The sequence below is a fragment of the Cynocephalus volans genome, chromosome 13 (assembly GCF_027409185.1).
Source record: "Cynocephalus volans isolate mCynVol1 chromosome 13, mCynVol1.pri, whole genome shotgun sequence".
Lineage (NCBI taxonomy): Eukaryota > Metazoa > Chordata > Mammalia > Dermoptera > Cynocephalidae > Cynocephalus > Cynocephalus volans.
In genome coordinates this window covers 4,673,918-4,695,315 of record NC_084472.1, presented here as the reverse complement: position 1 = coordinate 4,695,315, position 21,398 = coordinate 4,673,918, and the positions used below count along the sequence as shown (strand labels likewise).

At 48.7% G+C, this 21,398-nt stretch overlaps 1 protein-coding gene across 5 annotated transcripts in view; it reads right to left on the bottom strand.

Moving 5' to 3' along the window:
* MTCL1 (microtubule crosslinking factor 1) overlaps positions 1–14,299 on the bottom strand; it is a 117,573-nt gene extending 103,274 nt beyond the window's left edge. For 4 of the 5 annotated variants that reach the window (XM_063077033.1, XM_063077035.1, XM_063077036.1 and 1 more), the window contains exons 1-3: positions 13,310–14,299; positions 3,629–3,853; positions 2,152–2,310 (exon numbers count right to left, since the gene is read on the bottom strand). In XM_063077033.1, the coding sequence (XP_062933103.1) occupies positions 2,152–2,310; positions 3,629–3,853; positions 13,310–14,299 (1,374 nt within the window). The remainder of the gene's footprint in view (positions 1–2,151; positions 2,311–3,628; positions 3,854–13,309) is intronic. The other variant, XM_063077038.1, reaches the window with a different exon arrangement.
* Positions 14,300–21,398: the final 7,099 nt, after the last annotated feature.

Genomic DNA, 21,398 nt, shown 5'->3' with positions numbered 1-21,398 from the left:
AGCAAGGGTCAGGACAGGGAAATATCCCCACGCTGAAGCAAAACTCACAGCGCATTTGTTCTAGCTTTTGTGAGAAGAACCCAGTCACGGGGACAACAGCTGGCATTTCCCAATCAACGCCTCCTTTACCACCTTTGAACCTTGCATTGCTAGGTTCCGCCGTTCTCTGCTTGCAGCATAATCTTCCAGCGTCTGGCCCTCCGGAGGCTCCTGCCAGTTTTACGATTCACTTAGAAGTCTGGTGCAAATATGTTGTCCCACCAGTCTGACTGCAACTCTGAAGGTGAAAAACGTATTTCATCCCAACTGAGCAGTCCCCCCGGGTAATTTTAACCCACAAAGGGAGGGGCTGGTCCCTCTGCCTTCTGTCCTCACACCCACCCTGAGCCAAGAGCAGGCTCTCTGGAGGTCCTGGCCTGGCTTTGAATGTCAAGAGTAATCATTTCTTCCTCCACAGAGATGCCAAGTCCTACACAAATCCATTTAAATAAATAAAAGAATCTTTGCTTGCTTAAAAAACATATATATATGTACTTCATATGTCCATTTATATATTTAGACACGAACATACATACATATCAAATTTTCTAAACTATACTTCTAAATTGTTTCCTCTATCCCCAATGTCATGCTCACATGGAAATTGTCAGAAAGGGAACCATTATGCCCCACCTTTGCAAAAACTTAGACCCAGGGAAAAGCTGGGGCGTACAGTGCCGGGAACTGTTAGTGCAGAGGCAAGAGATCTTCAGTTAGAGGGCAAGTTCCTTTGGTGTGTAAGCTGAGCGACAAGGGTTACCAATGACAAAAATCAAGTTCTCACAAGCACACTCTTCCTGCGCAAAGCCCCGCCACGCCCCCTGGGCCAGCTCTGATCCCCACAGCTCTGTCTTCTCACCCCTTCATTCATTCCCCACCTTGGTACGTGTCAGGCCACCGTTCCAGGCTCAAGGATACAGACAGGCAAAACCCCTGTCCTGCAAAGCTCACCCTGCAGAGGTGCTTAGTGAGAGGGGATGGATGGAAGACAAAGAAAGAAAGCACACAGCATTTTCAGGAGGCTGTGCATGGCTGTAAGCAGAGGGAGTGGGGAGGATCACAGGCAGCAGCTCTTACTGCTTGGCCATCTTTGCTTCCCCGTCTGCAGGGCCTGGCACTCCCATACCCAGTGGATGGCTGGACGGATGGGGCACGGCTGGGTGAATCAGGAAACGCATCCAAAGAAAGTATCAACTGCTAAGTGAGGCTGTCAGCAGGTAAAATGCCGGCTTTAACCAGCATCTTCAAGCCACCAACAGTTTTTTTTTTTTTGTCTTTTTCGTGACCGGCCCTCAGCCAGTGAGTGCACTGGCCATTCCTATATAGGATCCGAACCCGCGGCCGGAGCGTCGCTGCGCTCCCAGCGCCGCACTCTCCCGAGTGCGCCACGGGCTTGGCCCCCGTTTTTAATTTTATCAGTATGCAGGATGTTTTCCCAGAAAACACTCAGCTTTAATCTTATAATGAAAGTCAACAATAAAACAGGATTTGCATTGCTATATGCAAATGAAAAAATACATATATTCACTTTCTAAACCACTTGGCTAGAATAATCACTTCCTAAAATTAAAAAAAGTCTGTATTTAAATCATATTGACTGGTGATTATATATAGGTAGCATACATACATTATCTGTTTATACAGCTTTAAAAGACAACCATAACATACTTTCCAGCTCATTGGAAGAGAAGACTCTCGAGAAAAAAGCTACTGCTTAATTCTGTATTCTAGCAATAATACACCCCATTTGGACACATCAAAGGACTTAATGGCCAGCTCATCTGAACGGAAAATATAAAACATAGCTTTAGACCATGGCTCAAAAGCCTTTTCTGTAAAGGGTCAAACAGTAAATATTTTAGGGTTTGCAAGCAACATACAGTCTTTATTCTGTAGTCTTCTTTGCTTTGGGGGAGTTTCTTTTGTGTGGTTTTGTTTATTTGTTTCCAATGCTAGAAAAAATGTAAAAACCATTCTTAGCTCCTGAGCCAAACAGACAGGCCAGGGTTCGCCAACCCCTGCTTTCCAACCACAACAGGAATGGGGCACTTGGAGTCCCGAGTTCCTAATGATTAAACCCAATGGGAAAATGCCCACACATTTCTGGATTACCTCCTTCAGCCTCTCCAGCTCATTCTGCAGGGCCTGTTTGGATACTTCCACTTCAATCATCTGCTGTCGGAGAGTTTCATTTTCCTCCTCAGCTTTAGCACGCTTTTCCTCCACCGTCTCAAGTTCATGGTGCAATCTGACAGATACATCTTTGGCTACCTGCATCAATCCAGAGTAATCATCAGGATGGGAAGTTTTTTGTGTACTAAAGGTATATTCAGACAACTTCAGAAGCAGAATCATTAAATAATATGGTATTATACCAAGTAGCAAAGAACCTGGCAATATTTAACAGACCTATGTTTAAAGGCGGAGGATATTATTTTAAAACATGAAATCAATATTATGAGAGAGAATATGACTTTCATCTGGAATAAAAGGCCACTTTGGATAGTCCTACACCCTCATAGAATATCACCGAGAATGCCCATTCTGCCCGGGCTCACATGCTTCAAGTGATAAATTAAAAATAATAATAATAAACAAATAAACATTTCTGTTTGCTAAAGTAATAGTGAACCTGTCTGCTAAAAAAAAAAAAAAAAAAAAAAAGAATAATTCTGTATGCAGAAATGCAGTAGGTGTTCAATGTAGTCAAGTTTTTGACTATCTCCTGTGGCTCTAGTAAATGTTTGAATGTTCAAAGCAGCTAAACATTTGTACTTTCTAAAAGCAAGCAAGGAAAGAGACTTTGTTAGAGAAATATGTCACCCTTTATCACCTCAAATGACATTTTGCTAGTGTTTCATAACTTTGACAGAATTACAAAGATTCTTTTCTTGCTATCATACAGAGAGGCTAGAGAAGATTTTACAAGTACTCCCATAATAAGGAGAACACTGTGCATAATTCACCTCTAGATAAATGATTTGACAATCAGGTCACGTGAGAAGCTTTGCTGCCTGTGGAGAGAGTAAGTGGTATAAAGTCTGGGATTTTTCCTTCTCATTCCAATTTCTGCCAGTGGTTCTCAAAGACAGTTTAGATAATTAATTACTATCCTATTTCTCTTCCAATGATATCACCACTACCCGAGTCTCACTTAGGTTATGAGAATTTCAGGTTTTTTGCATCCTAGAAACCTAAATTACCTTACAATATTAAGAGTGGTCCTTGGTTGAATTGATTTTAATAGATTTTTTAAAAAATATTTCAGATCTTTAGAAGTTTCTGCACAATTTCTATCTAATTGTTAGACCAATTGGTAGATATCAATTCTTTCTTATTTGAAATCCATATGATTTTTTTTAACAGATTTAAATCTTGGGCCAAAGTCATATGACTACACATATTCTATAAGCCAAACAGTAAACCAAGAATGTTTATGCTGAAATCTGAGACAGATATAAGCAGGAAAGGAACATCAAGTCACTATGTACAGCGGGGAGCAGGGTCTGGGGTTACGTTTTCAGATCAGTGACCCCGTCCACGGCAGCCCTCCTGGGAATGCACCTGCCTAGTCTACCCCCTCACTCACCTTCAAGTCCTGCTCCAGGCTTCTGATAAGCTCACCATCCACCTGACCCGTCTCCGCAACTTTCAGGCTCTTCTGCTCGGCTTTCCTGAGGCGATACTGCAGGATTCGGCAGTTTTTATTAGCACGGTCCAGTTCTCGCCGAAGTTCCTGCAGCTGGTAAACATCTTCCTCCAAGTAACTGTCTCTCATCTCTTCCATCTCAGCACGGAGTTCATCTAACTCATCCTATGCAAACCAGACAGAGCAGATGGAGAAACCAAGCCCATAAAAAAAAGAAGGCATCTCTTTCTTCCATCCCTCCACTCCTCAATACTAAATACCAAATACTTGCACCTTTACCCATCGGCCTGTGGCCCATGTGATACAGCAGAAGGACCTCTAGAAATTCTCACATGAGATAATACAACCAAATGCCTGTTCAAATCTTATAGATCCAGAAACTAGAAACCAGCCTGGACTAATTGTTGCAGCCTCTAGGAACTTATTCCACTACCAATATCTCCTTACATACCATAAACGAAATCTACTCTACAGATAATTAAACCTTTGGATTCAAGCCAAACATTGACCTAAACCTGTATTTCTAAGGCACAATCTAGGCAGTAAGATGAATCAGACAGACCCTGCCTTCAAAGAACATAAACTTTCATGGGATAACTGTTAATTGCCCTGCAATTATACATGCCTGAAAATGTCCCTAAAATTGTTCCACAATACAAATCCCAAGATTGACTAAGCAACTCTGTCGAAAAATGAAATGTTTTCCATTATTTCAAACACACACTGGGTTTGCTTTTTTCCATTCACCTGTCCTTTATTTCCCACACCTCCATCCTTCCTTCCCATCAGCAATCAGACACTCTGGATACAGGAAAACTCAAGGAGTCATCCCTGGCTCCCTCTTCTTTCCCTCCCATGCCACAGCCAGTCCATCAACTGGGGTTGTTCTCTTGCCCAGGGCTCCAGTACCAGCTCCCTAGTCCAAGCCTCCACCCCTAGGGGTGGGGGGCAGCTGCACAGAGACGTAAGCACAGACATATGGGGCTCCCGGCTTCCCTTTGAGCCCTCTAATCCTCCTAGGGTCTATTCCCCATTTAGCAGAGTTATCCTTTAATATGTAAACTGGATCACCTCACCCCCTACTCAAGCCCTCCAGGGCCTTCTGGTGATGCCAAGAAAACGCACGTCCTCCTGGTGCCTCCATGCGCTACCCCCACCCCAGCCCCACAGCTGGCCTCAACGGCTCAGGGCCTCAAGGGTTCTTCCCTCTCCTGAAAATGCTCCTCCCCAGATCTCTGTGGAGCATATCCAGTCACACAACTTACAAGTCAGTAAGGTCTTCCCTGACCACCCTCCACCCCACTGTCTCTAGTCTCTCGCTTGCTCGGTTTTCTTCCCACCTCTTATGGCCATCTAGTATTATTTGTGTGTTTTTCCTATTTATTGTCTGACTTCTTCCCTAAACCATAGATGTAGCTGTAGGTACAGAGACATACATTCTACTGAAGGGTTAAAGAAGATTTTAATGAGGAGTCATTTGGAAGGAGGGAGATTGAGGGAAGCAGTCCAGGAATTTTCTTGATTAGTGTGATAATTGATGGTTTAAAGGCCTCCAGAGCAGAATGCACTCAGCCATTCCCATTTATTTTGTTCAATTAATATTGAGGCTCAAGGAAAAATACTCTTCCAAACTTGGACACCGTAAGTTGTCAGCTCTCATCCTGCTATGCAGTTTGTTTCTGGATTCTGGCCACTCCTGCTAATCCTGCATTTGTTCTTAAAACCAGGGATTTACTTACAATAAAGAACAAGAGTTTCCCAACCTTAGAGCTTCAGGTAGACAAGAAACTGAACAGAAAGAAATCTCCTGAAGATTACTTTATCCTGGATAAAATTACGAACAAGAAAAATAAATAAACTGGGAATCCTTGTGGAAAAATACAGGTTGGCGCAAAATGGGGTGCTGACGATTCTCCAGACAACCTCAGCTGTATGCAACAATTTCCCATATGAAATGGAAAAGAGCACAAATATGTCAGCTCGTTCCCCAAATCCAGCTTGTAGGTTCTCTACACTGTGTTCACACTTTCTAATTAGGAGAATGACCTTCATAAAGTGGCCATGGCTCCAAATGGAGCCTGTTCCAATTGACTTCCAAGGAGAACAGATGTTAAAGAAGAAAACTTCACCAACTTCCTGGTAGTCAAATGAATATAATGTTTTTCTACTTGGCTTCTAAGTGTTCTTACACAATTCTTACACTAATGATAAAAACATCATTAAAAATGTATATGTTCTTTTTTTTTTTTTTTTTTTTGTGACCGGTAAGGGGATCGCAACCCTTGGTGTGGTGTCGCCCGCACCACGCTCAGCCAGTGAGTGCACCGGCCATTCCTATATAGGATCCGAACCCGCCGCGGGAGCGCTGCTGCACTCCCAAGCGCCACACTCTACCGAGTGAGCCACGGGGCCGGCCCAAAATGTATGTGTTCTAATGTTTTTTTTCTATTTGTTTGTTTTGTTTTGGTTTTGGCCACTGGCTGGTATAGGGATTGAACCCTGGACCCTGGTGTTATTAGCACCATGCTCTAACCAACTGAGCTAACCGGCCAGCCTTAATGTGTCTTAAGAAAGGTCAATTTTAACATAGAAAATGTTGTAAAGTGTAACGAAGTTTCATTTCTTTCTTCCTTCATGGAGATCTCTCCCTATAAATCTTGTTCCTCGTAGGAAAATCTACTGGGACAGGGAGTTACTGAACCAAGCATAAAAGCTGGTCACTTGAACACACAGGAATAGAATGAGCAGGGTGGGCTCTTTAGGGGACCGGGAAACACAGCTCCTTCAGGAAGGGGCTTGCCAACCTTCAGAAAAAAGGAGGTTGTCACCGATGCCCCGGTCCCCACACCAAGGCTTTGATGACACCAAGTGGGGGAGCTGTGCCCCTCCCGACCCATGCTGGAGGAACACAACAGCAGACCACTAGCTAAACAGGCTTTGTGGTCGTCATTTTTCTGATAAAAAGTAGAAAGTTAGGGGTGGCAGGTAAGCTCACTTGGTTAGAGCCTGGTGCTGATAACACCAAGGTCATGGGTTCAAGATCCCCATGCCAAAAAGCTGCCAAACAAAATAAAACAAAGCAAGTAGAAAGTTAGTCCTAAATCTTCAAAACTCAAGGTCAAGTTTTACTCATGTCCTATCCATGAATCTTATGAGAAAAAGCCTAATCTCAAATGCTTGTTTCTGAGTATAGTCAAAAGGCAATTGTTTCACTAGGTAATTAATAAAAATATTTTGATACAAGTAATAATCACTATATGTGTACTACTAAATACACACACACACACAAATATACAGTAACTTTGGCCATTCTGTTCATGGAAGAAATTGTTTGTGACTGATTTTCCATCTGACAGCTTGTCTATAAAAACTAAAGTCATTAATACCTACAATTACCTGTAACTCAAACAAGTTTTTATAATACTAATATGATATAGCCATAAGAAGATGTAAGGTACAGCTTCCAGGTAGAAAAATGTTCTCTAGTTTTCAGACTCTGCAACAGTAGGGCCCTCATCTACCCTAATGTTAAATGATAGATATGTTATATAGACGTGTAAACCATTATAGACAAAAAAAAAAAAGTTTAAGGGCTAGCTGCACCCACATCTCCAAACCACTGAGCAGGCCAGATGTAAACACCTAATATTTTTTGGCATAAATCATCACAAACATTAGTTGCACTGAAAAGAAAATTGGGGAGAGACCATAATTGCATGTACTTGAATAACTGCTTTTATAACTCATATTTTATCTAAATTTATAGAACATAACACAACTTTTATTAAGCACTTTACCCTCAATACTAACCCTATAATAACCCTGTCAAGAACATATTACCCCATCTTATAGATAAGGAAACCCAACTGCGGCAGATGAATGCTTCACTAGCCTCACAGCCAGTAAATGGAAACCAGGCTACAAACCCAGGGCTGTCTGCTTCCAAATGCAATGCTCTTTTCAGTAAACACTACAAATTATCTGCCACAACCAGGACAAACTATAACAGACCTTCAATTGTACTTTTAAAAGCCCACTCTCAGCATAAACTAATAAAAGCAGCCTAACATTTAGAGCTTGAAAATTGTCAATGTACAAGTATATCCATTAGATTAATTAGGCCTCAGGAAAACATTGCTATGTGCAGCAAAGGTATTAATATACCCATTTTACAAATGAAAAAATTGAGATTTCCACCACTAGTCTTGCAGAGATAGGACCAAGGCCAGTGTTTCAACTCTTTCATAAAGCCTGGAAAAAAAATCAATTTTGGGGTTCAGCAAAAAAAATTACAAGGAAAGCAAATTATAAACCATGTAAGCTGGCAGCAGCCATTTGAAAAGCAAAAAACTGATTACTCAAATTAGGGTCATGACGAATAGTGATTCTCAAAACTAACATGACATTAGTTTTCTGATGCTCTTGTTTAGAAAACACTGTATTCCAGAACCTTAAAGGTATCTGCCATTTGAATGTTTAAGAAAACCAAACCAAGCAGAATATATAATGTTTCTGGCAGATATAATTCAGAGATAGTAAATAAAAGTGAAAAATTAATGTTGTCTTTTTGTTTACAGAAATTAATTTTTTAAAAAGCTATCCTTAAAATGAACAATTTTATACTGAATTAACTTCAGGTCTGTTGGACACATAGGTGTTAGATCATTTTCTCATTAAAAAGCTGATTTAGTTTTAATTAAACATATTTTTCAAATTTTTTTTATATAAAATGAAATCTTGAAGAAGTGTAAGCTATCCAACTACTCCCCTCTGCCCACAGATAACAGAGTGACCATGTGTGCACTACAGTAAACCAAGATTAAAATTAAATGTTTCAATAAAAACCTCTAAGGGCATAGTTTTATCCAGAAATATAAAGTAAAAACCGAATCCATGGTTTCTTACTATAAGTGATGAAAACTTTTGATCATTCTGATAATGGTATCCAAATCTTAACTTCTTTTAAACAACCCAAAATCAATAACTATTTCTATTTTAATAACTCTTCTTTAAATAGAACAATTTGGACAGTAGGAGCAGTCATCTGGCTACTGCTGCAACACTTCCATTTTCTGGGAGTTGCAGACAGAATCTATTGTCTTTTGTAGTTTATGAATAATCCACCTCATTTCCCTCTGGACAATGGAAATGGTCTCCACAGGGTCCCAGCTGTAGCTCAGGAGGCACAGGGGCCACCACCATTGTTTACCAGGGGACAGTCCAGCCAGCAGCTGATGGCTGTTGGCTCAGGTCTACAATACCTTGCCACCTACGATTATTACAGCTGCTTTTCCATGGGCTGAATAAAGAGTAGGTATGGAAAGCGGAATGTCAGGAAAGAATTGGGGATACTGTCCACGTTGAGCCTCCCAGAAGAGAGGGAAGGGGGTAGGGGAAGAAGGAGGAGCTGAACCACTTCAGCTGCTGAGAACTGCTTATTCTCGCCCCAGTGGCCCCTCCAGGCCACGCTGAGCACCCAGCATCCACGCAGCCAAATGTAGCAAACCATGGCAGAGCTTGAAACTCAAAAGACTCCCTCAAGTGAGAAACAGGATGGTAAGGCTGGAATGGCAGTGAGACACTGCAACCTGTGAAACAAATCCTCGATGATCTCCATTAGGAAATCATTCCCCTCCAAGAAGCCAATTGTACCAGCCCTTGTAGCAAGCACTGACTTGTTTTCTTTTAAGCCCCTCCCACCCCAATCCTTGCCCATCCTGCAGGATACCAGCACTTTTAGAGGACACCATCTGGGGGCAGGGGAGGGGTGCGTTGTGAACACATCACCAGTAAAGTTGCTAAAAGCATTTTCAAAATAGGCCAATGAACTCAAAGTGATTCAATCCTCCTGAAAAGCCTGTGGAAACAGAACATAATTAATATGTTGACAATGAGCACTACAGCCTGTCTGATTGTCTCAGAGCACTCGAGCAAAACACAGTCCTGGCAGCCTGGCAGGCAGGAAACACACCAGCAGATTGTAGTAGTCCTCAGCATTAAGCAACATGCGTGGGTTTCGCCTGAGAAACAAGCAAAGGCCTTTGGATATATGAATACTTCCACATAAATTTGAGTTCATCAGAGGTCAAAAGACAGCAAAAGTGCTTTTCTGTCTGTGTTTTCATGCAAAAGCCAGCCCCCCACCCCAATTTTTCTGCATTTTTCACCTGGTCACCTGGTGCCCTCTGATGAAGGTAGAGCAGGCATAGAAACCAGTCAGGGATGACCCCTGTGCTCCACAGAGCACACAGAAGGTGCATTTCTCTGTTGACATTTGCTATTTTTAAAAATACAGCAGTCTGGCTAAAAACCAAGAGAATTCTACTCAAATTTCCTAATCAATAAGACATCCTCCTATGGCTTTGCTGGCCTTATTTTTCCATTCAGTTACACTTTGGTCACTCTAGCATAGAAATTGTGACAGTCTTGTACAGCAAGGGTGACAGCACTGAACTGGGAAAGAACACAGTACTTTATGTTGTCATAATCCTCCAGAATATATCAAAGCAGAATTTCTGGGCTGAGTCTCTTCTTGTCAGGTAACATTTGAAGAGACGGATGCTGTACCTAATCACAAGCGTTTTGTGTAGCATTCCCTAAGAAAGTATTAGGCCAAGGATGCGTTTACCTACCATCTAAAAAAGTACCCCAAACGGTGACAACAAAAACAGAAGTTTCGGTGTGTCGTGTGCACACTCCAAACACCAAGTGCAAAGGCGTGACTACTTCTCTGCCCCGTGAGGTCACTGATGCACTGAGCCCAGTTTCGTACAAGTGGACAGGCTCACTGACCTGGAGAAAAGTCTACCAGGATTCTTCTGTTTCTTTCCCGAACTGAGTTACTGTAATTTAAGCTTCTGAATGATCAGCGTGTACCTCACACACACACAGACTTCCTCCACCCAATTCTCTCTCCTGCTGTCAGAGGAAGGGCTGGGGGCAGAATCAGGCATAGAAAACGGATGCCGGTGACACTTTCTCCACAGGAAATGGCAACTGAACATTTCCCACAAATTAAACACTGCCCGTGGGATTTATATGACTCAGGCTAGTACTCAGGCTAGTGGAGAGCTGTTCATTATGGCCTCTTCACCTGAAAAGAAAACAGAGGTCCCCTAGGAGAGCTAAACACTGGGAACATTTTGAGCTAATAAAACAACTCTGAAGTAGTGCATCGTGAGCAAAGCAGCCTTGCTGGAAGTGGGGATGCAGCCCTGTGCAGGGAAAAGACCAGAGGCTACAGACGCAGGGAAAAGAGAAGCTGCCCCACAAACTAGCTGTGTGATGCAGGGCAAGTCGTTGGTTTCCTGGTTCTCAGCATCCTTGTCTGTGAAACTCAAGTTACAATAAATATAACAACACCACCCTATGCTGTTGTCACGATCTGCTGAAATGCCAATTACACTAGATCAGACTCCGGGGTCAGACACCTGCTTCATTCACTAAGAATTTAACAACCTGAAAAGATAAGGCAAATAACCAGTGATCCAAGAATGAACTTTGAAATTATGTCAGGTCGCCTACCTTAAAATCAAAATGTAATGAGAAACATCTTTATTTTGAAGAAACCCAGTTTTCTGTTGCTCAGTATTCATGATGTGGATATATGTCATTCAATCAGAAATCAGGGATTATGCTAAGAGCTGGGGCTACAGAAATGAACAAGATTATCTATTTCAACCTCAGGGAGCTTACATTTGTTTAAGATTTACAAAAGTGCTGCTTTCATGAAAGCCCTGCAAACAACATAGCTGTCCTTTCTCTTTGCGGGAGAGTGAAAAATGGCTTTCCTCCACCCTTCTAGGTTCTGCCGCTGGGCCATGAATTAAACTGACATAAAACAGATTAACAGGGGAAAACCCATATTTAATTATGTACCTACTCACAGGAGTCCCACAAAATATGAGACTGAGAAGGATCAAGTGACTGAAGCTTATGTAGGTGACTGAGCTACAGAAAAGCAAAGGGGGCTTGGGGATTTCCGGGAAGGGGGCAACACAAGTTACGGGAGGGAGAAGGGAGTCGTGGTGTGGTGAATAAATGTGGTCTTGTTATGCAGATAAGGTCTCTCAAGCAATACGAGTTGTCTGGAGCAGCCCTCTTCCTGATACAGTTACTTTACTAATGTAGATTTTCTTTACAGATGTAAATTTCTTTTGCAAAAGGACAGCTTTTTAGAGCCACTCCTGTTAACAGTTTCTCAGAATAACCAGCTCAAAATATGCCAAAGAAATATATTTTGGGGTGGCATATTCTGGTCTCCTACAGTCATATTTTGGGGTGATGTGTCCTAAGTCTCAACATCTTCAACACGTTTGAATTTCACTCTGTTCCCTATTACACAAGTGGAGGGCAAAAGCAAATGTACTATTTGAAACATCTCGCCCCCAAGTCCCAGTCTGCTCTTTTTTCACCTCTCTCTTCCTCTGCCTTAGTCACCTCTCTGCAGAAGGCAGAATAAATACTGGGCTCAGTGGGCTGGAGCAGCTTCCTGATAAAGGCTTGGGTTAGGACCACCCAGCAGTCAGCGTGCTCGGATTCCAGTTTGAACTCACACTTCACCATCATTCACTTAAAAAAAACCCAATCCTCGGTCCCACTGGCCAAAAACTGGGCCTCCATCGGGTAGGTTCATTTGCTGAGAAAACAGCTCAAATCACAATCACATTACCCACTGATAAAGGCAGGGCCACCGGCTGGTTTGGGAAGATTTCCACGAAGACCTTAAGGCCAGAGTTACATACTAATCCGAGGATTACGATCAATTAAAACCGTTGCCTTCAATACAACCCTCTTTATTGAATCTCAAGTCACCTCGATTGTCTTGAGTCCCCAACACTGTCTAAACCCTCTATTCTGCGGGGCCAGCCCTCCTCCTCCACGAGGAAAAGATGGAGGTGGATTAAGCGACCCACAGCTAAGACCAAGAGGCCACCACCGCTAGCAGGCCCCGCCGGAAAATACTCGGGATAGTGCGGCAGAGGCTGCGGTTCCTTAGAAAGTGCTGGCCTGGCCTCTCCTGACACAGAAACCGGCTCGTGGACGCTCAGAAAGCACCGGCCAGCGCAACAGTGCCGTCCTCGACCCAGGCCACACTCAAGGGACCCCTCCTGAACTTAAGCTTTACCACCGACACCGGCGGGGCCCGCTCTGCCAGTGCTGTCGGAATCCAGAGGGGTCACCGAGGGCCCCGGGCTCTTCCTGCAGCCGCAGGAGAAGCGGCAGGCGCCTCCGCAGCCCGGGCCACCCGCCGCACGTTCCCGAACGACACACACCCGCACGTGGCCGGGCCAGGGCCCCTCGGTGGCGGATAACCCGCCCCCACACGTGCTAAGGGGGGAGAAGAGGCCGACCGAGGTGTCCAAGCGACGCTCGCCCCCTGCCCAGCACGTCAGCCAGAGCACAAGGCGTCAGCGAAGAGAAGCAACAAGCACGGAGGGGGCTGAGAACCGGCCGGGACCCGCAGGGCGTGCTGCGCCTTCCAGAAGTTGTGGCTGAAGTTCGCAACGCCTAATGCGAGCGGGCGGAACGTGGACGGCACGAGGGAGAAAGGGCTCGTCCCCGCCACAGCCAGACCGTCCGGGGGCGCCCGTGACACCTGCCGCCGAGCCGGCAGCTCACCTTGAGATAGTCGTTCTCCGAGCGCAGTTCCTCCATCTCCCGCAGCAGCTCCGCATCCTCCGCCGCCTGCACGAGCCGGGGCTGCTCGCCCGGGCTGGAGTCCTTAGGGGTCCCGGGGGCCCCGCCCGGGCTGCTCCGGCCCCCGAAACAGGCGCCGGCAACGGGAGGCGCGGCGAGGAGCGCGGGGGGTTCGGGGCTGCCCGGCGGCGCCCCCCGGGCCGCGGGGCTCGGCGTGGGCGCTCCTCGCGGGGGCTCTCGGTCGCTGGAGCCGGTGCCGGACTCGGCGTCGCTGCTGGCGGCGGGGAGCAGGCGCTGCTCGTCCGACAGGGGCTCAGAGGGGCAGTCGGAGAGGTCGGAGCTGCTGTCCGTGTGGCTGATGCGCGAGCCGGGAGCCGGGGAGCCGGCCGCCGAGGTCACGGCGAGGGTCACGGTGGGGACCGGGGCGGCCGGGGGGACGACGGTGCGGGCGGGGAGCGCCCCGGAGCCGCGCTTGGCTTTGCGGCCCTTGGCAGCGGCGGGCGGCGGCTCGACCCCGGGCGGCTTCCCGACCCTGGGCAGCGCCTCGGCGGGTGCCGCGCGCGCCGCCCTCCTGGTTCCTGGGGCGGCCTTGGTACCGACCCCTGCCCTAGTCCCGGCGCCCGGCGGCGGCTTGTCCTTCGCGCCGGGGACGCCGCCACTGCGCCGGGAGAGGCGTCCAGGCGCGGCCAGGGGCCCCGGCGAGGGCGGCGCCTTGCCCATGAGACTGGGTGAGCGCGGGGCGCCGGGCGCCGGGGCTCGGCCCGAGGAGGGGACGGCCGGGGCCGGGGCCGGGCCGGGCGCGGAGGGCCGGGCGTGCAGGTCCTTGAGGAAGGGTCTGGCGGGCGAGGGCGCGCGGTGGAGCCGCTTCCTCTCGGCCAGCGGGTGGAGGTGGTGGTGGCGGTGGTGCTGCCCGGCCGGCTGCGGCTTCGCGTCCGGGGCGCCGCCGCCCGCGGGGCCGTTCAGCGTCTCCATGGCCGGAGCCGGGGCCGCGAGCAGCAGCTCGCGCGGCAGATGCTCCGGGCGGCGGCGGCGGCGTGCAGCCTCCCCGCGCGCTCGCTCATCACTGTCCCCCAGCCCCGCCCGGTCTGCGCCCCGCGCTCCCGCCGTCCCCGCCCCCTCGCACTCTGGCCCCGAGGATCCCCGCGGGGCTCGCAGCCGCCTCGCCCGCTCCTGGCTGAGGTCACCGCCGCTCGAGCTCTCCGAGCACAGCAGCACGGCGGCGCCCTGCCGCTCGAGGCCCCGCAGCGCGCGCTCCGGGCTCGCGGGTCCGCCACCGCGGCCTGGCACAGCGCACTAGGCCGGCTGCGGCGCTGGCGGCGCGCGCCCGGCGGAGAGAAGCTGCACGCGCGCCCCCCGCGCCCGCGGCCGCGCGCAGGTCCCGCCTCCCGCCAGCCGGCGCCGCGCGGGGGCACGGGGCGGGGCCTGGGCTCCCCTGGGCGCGGGCGCCCGCTGTGCCCGCGCGCCCTCACCTTCTTGGGACCCCCTCCCTTGCTTTTTGAGGCCCTAGAGACAGTGCCAGGAGCTGGGGCAGCAGGAGGAAGCGGGGGGGAAGGGAGTGGACAGCAGCCACTTGGGGAGACGGAAGGTCCGGGAGGTGTGGGTGGGCCCCCCGCTGTGTACCGTGGGGCGCCAGCTTTCCCTCGGCCGACCAACGCCCCCCCACCGGCCCCTCCACCCAGCCCCTGCCTCCCAGGGCCCCTCGGTTCCCTCCCCGCCTCTGCCACTGTCCTCTCCAGGCCGTGCCCGTAGTCGCCGCGCTGCTTTAAGGACCGCTGGTACCCGATGCCGACATCGCGTCAGAACGGGCACAGCGCTCCACAGTTGGCACCCCCGTGGCCTCGGGGACTCAGAGAGGGAGGAGCTGCTGTAGAAATAGGAGAAGCAGCTCGCCAGGATTGGAGTCAGAAAGGGGACTCACATTTATAGTCCCGGCTGCGAACCAGACACTGGCAGACACGTAATAGGTGTTGTTTTGTTTAATCCTCACAGCAGGCCCGAACTGGAATTAGTGTCGTCTTAAGGACGAGGACACAGGCGCGGGGAGGTGAAATCGCTTGCCCGGGGTGCCTTAGCCCGTCCGCGGAGGAGCCGGGATTCGAACCCATGTGTGCAGGGTTCTCAGCCCTGCGCCCTCTCCCCTCAGAGAGCCCGCCGCTTGACAGTGCTGGGAGACGCGGAGCGGCGGGGAGCGATTGCACGTGCTCGGGTGGGCACCGCACCCAGCCGGGGAGGCTTGCATTGTCCTGCAGGGACTGTGCCCAGGACGTACCGGGGCGTGGGAGAAGAGGGGCCACAGGTAGGAGGGCAGGTAGGGTGAGGTTTAGAGATGAGACATGATCCTGCGAGCCGTTCGGACGTTATCCCAGAGGCTGGGGGAACCATTGGAGGATTCCGAGCATGGCTGATCTTCATGGCTTCGGAGTTCCCACTGGCAGCAGCGTGGAGGTGAGGGAGGCCTCAGGGACCCGGGTAGTGGCTGTGCCAGTAAGCGCGGACGAGGGGGCAATGGCAGTAAGGATGGAGAAAAGGGGGCGGACTTACAAAAATAAAAGGAAAAATAGACTCCAAAGTCTGTGATCTTAACCACAGGATAACCCTACTTAGCCTAAAAAATGCAGGAATAACTGATTAAAAAAAAAAAAATCCTCAAGTCAGATTCTGGGCTGAGCTTGAGGCACTAACACCCGCCGGCTCTGCCGCTGTCTCACGTCTTTGTGAGTCGTTTTTCTGGGAATTCCTCTGAATGTGAGACAACACACACAAAATATAATCTGTACTGAATCTCCTTTGACGCAATATCTAGTAAGACTTAGGCCACATCTCCTCGAGTGTTTGGAGAAAAGGGACGTTAGTGGCTCTGTCGTGGGCGTGAAAGACTTGAGAGGTGTCGGCCACCGCGCCTCTTGCCAGCTCTCCCCTAGAGGGCGCTCTAATGCTCCCCTTTAATCAGAAAGTGGCAGCTGTCAGTCCCCAGAGGACGACGGGCTGAAACTCCCCCCAGAGTCCCAGACGCCTCCAACACCCTCACCAGCACTCTTAGCACAAGCTGGCCAGCTCCTCATACCATATACAGTCGTGAAAAGGCCACCCCAAAAGTGTTTCGGTAAGTTAGTCTTCCAAAATATTAGCCAGATGACCATGCAATTTGCAGCTAGCTTCACTTTCCTTCGGGTGACTCGTCTCCTCGTTATTGGCCTGGCAGATGTGATTACTGGCCCTTGGCAAGGGGTGTTCAATAATGTTCTCTTTGTTTTCCAATATTCGGAGAGTTACAGGTATAAAGAGATACCTGCTTGCATAACAGATGTTTTTAAAGTCAGGTATGATTTTTTTTTTTTTTTTTACAAAAACCCTTTATTTGTGAATCAAATTAATCTAAAGGCAAGAAGAGGTTTGCTGTGTAAAGGAGCCTTAAAATGCTTATTCTGTAAAAGAACAACAGAATCCAGTGTGGATGTACCTGTTTCGGTCTGTTTGCTCTCAGAGCCAGTCCTCGCCCCGCCCCCACTCTGCTCTGTTCAGAAGGGGGAACATCCGGCAAAGATGGTTTCCCAGGCTTCTGGGTTTGCTGATTGGGTTTGGCCCATGGGAGGCACTGTCAGCAGACCGGTGTGAACCAGGAAGGGAGAAACCAGGGTGTCTCTCTCTGCCTCAGGTCGCTTCTCCAGCAGTGGCCGGGTCCCCTTTGTGGAGTGGCTCTCTGAGGTTCCAGCTTTCACCGATGCTCTGCTCCCTGTGGTAATTTTTCGTCCTCCCATTTCCTCGCAGTGAAGGGTGGTTGTAAATCTCTAAGTTGCTTCACTGTCCCCTGTTGGTCTGCTGACTCCTGTGCCGCCTTGGTGACTGACTGCCTGCAACGCAACCTGTGCCTTGAATACTTGCGCTGTACTCCAGGGCTCCAGGTTTGCCATTCTTCTGCAGAGTCCTGAAGACGTGCCTAGGGAACTGCATGACGCACTGGTGTGATAAGTAATGTTCCTGTGACTGTGTTCATGACTTCTTTGTCAAAGAGCAGCATGAGCTGAGGCTTTGACGCCAGGTATATCTGGGTTCAAATGCTGCCTAAGACACTTGCTGTCTGTGTAGCCTTGGGTGAGGTATTATTATCAATATCATCATCATCATCATCATTATTTAATACCAGAGGAATAATCTTCAATTCTCTTTAGAATGCGGCCAAACCAGACTTTGAGTGAGAGTTAGTAATCTATTCTGCATCTATACAGTTATATAAAGAGAAATGAATTTTCATTTTACTTTGACTCATGGAGGAAAAATGTATGGCTTGCTCAAGACTACATGTCACTTAATGCTCTATACTCACAGGAAGAATTATATGCAGAATTTCTGTACCCCCAAACCTTGTCCAAACCTAGGCACATATCTGTTTTCCAGTTTTTTTTCCCTTAATTTCCTTAACAGAGGCACATTTAGAATATGAAATCATTCCTGGTTTAAATCACGATCCTCTTTGAAAAGAATGGAAAGGAGGAAATTTTTAACAGAGTGGGCAATTTTTTGGCACTACAGGAAAGTTATGGTTAAAAAGGAACAACCTGAAGTCAGGGACCCCTAAGGCTGAAACTGAGGCACGTTTCTAACACCAGAGGGTGTGGGTCTCCCCAGCTCCCCTTGTAGGGTTACGGCCAAAATGCTACATGAGGCCTGAAGCAGGCCAGTCCTTCAGGGACCCACTGACCACTGTGTATGGACCAGACTGGCCACTGTGTATGGTTTGGTGGCGATGAGGATGGCTTCAGAGGCTCTTGAAACTTGGGGACATTAAAATCTACTGGCAAGGGTCTTAAAAATGAAGATTCTCTGGCCCATCCCCCAGAGAGCTGATTTAAAAGGTGGAAGCCCTGGAATCTGTATTTTTGACAAATACTTTGAATGCAGATAATCTGACCTCATCTTGAGAAACACTGAGCCAGTGTTTCTAATACAGCTGTGAGCGTCACCTGCCTGTCATTTGCTTTTCCTCCGGTTTCTCTTCAAAACTCTTTCTGACGCTGGGAGGGAGTGACCCACCTTTATGGATATGGGAAATGCTGGGTGATGGAGATTTAGTCAGTTAAATCCACACTGGAGACGAAGTCCCACCTGAGGCAGCTCCTACAGTCTGCTTTGGGAGAGGAGGTGATTCTCCGTCTGATCTGAGAACTGAGAGGAAGGAAATCGGTGAGGGTGGAAGGGAGGCCCTTTTGCTCTGGGCCAGTTATTCTTCGTGAGGGCAGCAGCACCCACGAGGGAGCATTTGGAAGTGTGTTGTGGTGTTTGTTGTCACAATTAGTTTGGGGGGCACACTAGCATTTAAGTGAGGGGAAGAGGAAGCCAGGGTTGCTAGATGTCTTGCAATGTGCCCAGAGAAGAATTGTCCCACATACCACAAGACTTCCAAATTTCCACTGAAACATTGGCATAGGTAAAAATTCTGTTTACCGCTGTCTGATCCTAGAATGCAGCCATGGCACACGGAGACACTTAGTGCCACTCAAGGTATCGCAGTCGTTGACACAACATACCTGTCTTTGTCTACATTTTAGCAATTGCCTCTATGTAAAGAAACTGACTACTTCCTTAAATATGAGAGGTCTTCAAAATGCTCAGGGGAAGATTTATATTATCTTTCAACTCTTCTTCCATGAACTTTTTGAAGTACCCTCGTATTTTGTAGTATATTCGTACCTCAGCTGTATATGGTGAAATTCATATTTTGTTATAAATTCCTTTCTTATTCTTTCTTTTGTTGTGAGTGGGAGGCAGCTGACCAGTAAGGGGGTGGGAACTCTTGCCTAAGATGGCGGTGGCGGCGGTGGTTGTCGCAGAGTAGCTGAGGTGGAAAAGGTGGCCACTGGGCCTCAGGCAGCTGGGAAACTTGTGGACCTTCCTCTTGCCGTCTCTAAAGGGAGGACCGCTGCTGGTGGCCAGTCGTGGGGGCTGACCGCCACTTTGCCCTTGGCAGGAGAGGCTGCCTCGTTTACAGGCAACAGCTTTGAAGTGTGGAGCAGGAAAAGAACTGTTTCTTAGCTGCAAAAGCGAGTCTCTAAACAGGGAACATGGCGCCAGGGCCGCTGTCACCGCTGCCAGGATCCCGGAGGCCAGGGCTGCGCTGAAGGTGGCCAGCTGCCCTATTCAGGATTCGAGGTTTCAGGATGGCATAAAAGAAGATTCTTGGGAGCGCCCAAGCTGCGCCGTGGGACCGACTGAGCAGCCCGAGGCGGCGGCAGTGGCCGAGGATTGGGACAGCGACGACACGGAGGCAGAGAGGGAGCCGCCCGGCCTGGCCCTGCTCGGGGGGGCGGATGCCCACCCGGCTTCCGCCTGTCCCACCCGGCCACTCACCGGCCCGGGGCTGCCTCCATTTTCTCAGGTGGTGGCAGCTCCGGCCCAGCTCAGACAAGCCTATCCTCCTCACCTGGCTCGGCTCCTCACTGAGCCTTCCCATTTGCTTGCCCCGGCGCAGGGGGGCCTGCGGGCCACCTCTCCTCCCACTCCCTCCGTGGTTCTCTGGCAGGGCTGGTGGCATGGGGCGTCCCCAGCCAGTGTCGGGAGGGCAAGGAAGTATGGGTGGGGCCGACTGTCACTCCACCACACCCTGGGCTCCGGCCCCTGGTAAACTTCCTGTTACTGGGAGACAGATACCATCTCTGCAGCACCAGTTCAGAAAAATGCCTAACTGATTTCTGGCTAGGAATACTGTGGTTGGAGCATTCCCGACTTCGCTTGAACCTGCTGGAGAGCTGACTGCCGGCAGGCACCAGAGTTGGTCCGTGCCGGGGGGGTTCAAAGGTGAACTGTGTGCTGTGGGCTCCTCCCCTGAGGAGCTCACGCTCTGGTGTGGAAGATAAGACAAGCACACAAATAACTGCGATACCAGGAGGAAGGTGATAAGACCCAAGAAAGATCTACACAGTGGTACAAAGGCACCCAGAGCGACCGGTTGTCTGCGCCTAGCAGAAACCTGGTAGACCTCCTGGGTGAGGCGGTGCCGAGCAGGGTATTGAAGGCCCGGCTGATAGACAAGGGTTGCAGAAGACACGTCCCAGCCCAGCCTAGTGCACACAGCGTGGGGAGACGTCCGGCTAGGGAGGCGGACACTCGACAGAAACCACACACCCTGTGGGGCAGCGACTGCATGGTCCAGCAGCCCAGTCCAGAGCACACGGAACAGGGAGAAGTCCTGCACAGGAAGTGAAAGCTCAGCAGAGATCACACACCCTGTGGTACGTGATCCAGGAGCCCAGCAGAGTCCAAGCTGACCAGAGAGGTGGCTCCCCGGAGAGGCCCAAGGCCCGAGGCAACCATACACACAAGGCACTAGAGGCCAACTGAGCAGTCACGGAGGTAGCCATACCAAATTGGCAACCACAGCAACATCTTAGTTAGTCAATAGTCTCAAACCGGTGGACTGTGAAACCCCCTGCCACAATGAATAAACATCAAAAAAAAGATACCAGAAATACAAAAAATCAAGAAAGTACACCACCAAAAGTTAATAAATCTCAAACTCTAGATCCTATAGAACAAGAAGCCCTTGAAATGATTGACAAGGAATTTCGAGTGATAATTCTAAGGAAACTGAATGAGATACAAGAAAACTCAGCTAGACATCATGATGAAATGAGGAAAAGTATACAGGACCTGAAAGAGGAAATGTACAAGGAAATCAATGTCCTGAAAAAAACTGTAGCAGAACTTGCTGAACTGAAGAAGTTATTCAGCGAAATAAAAAACACAACGGAGAGTTTAACCAGCAGGCTTGTGGAAGTTGAAGAGAGAACCTCTGAACTTGAAGATGGGCTGTTTGAAATAACACAAGCAGACAAAAAGAAAGAAAAAAGAATCAAAGACATTGAAGAAAATCTGAGAGAGATATCAGACAACCTTAAGCGCTCAAATATCCGAGTCAAGGGTATTCCAGAAGGGGAGGAAAACGGAGATTGCATTGAAAACATATTCAACAAAATAGTGGCAGAAAACTTCCCAGGTATGGGAAAAACCACAGATCTTCAGATCCAGGAAGCTCAACGATCTCCAAATGTATTCAACCCAAAAAGGCCTTCTCCAA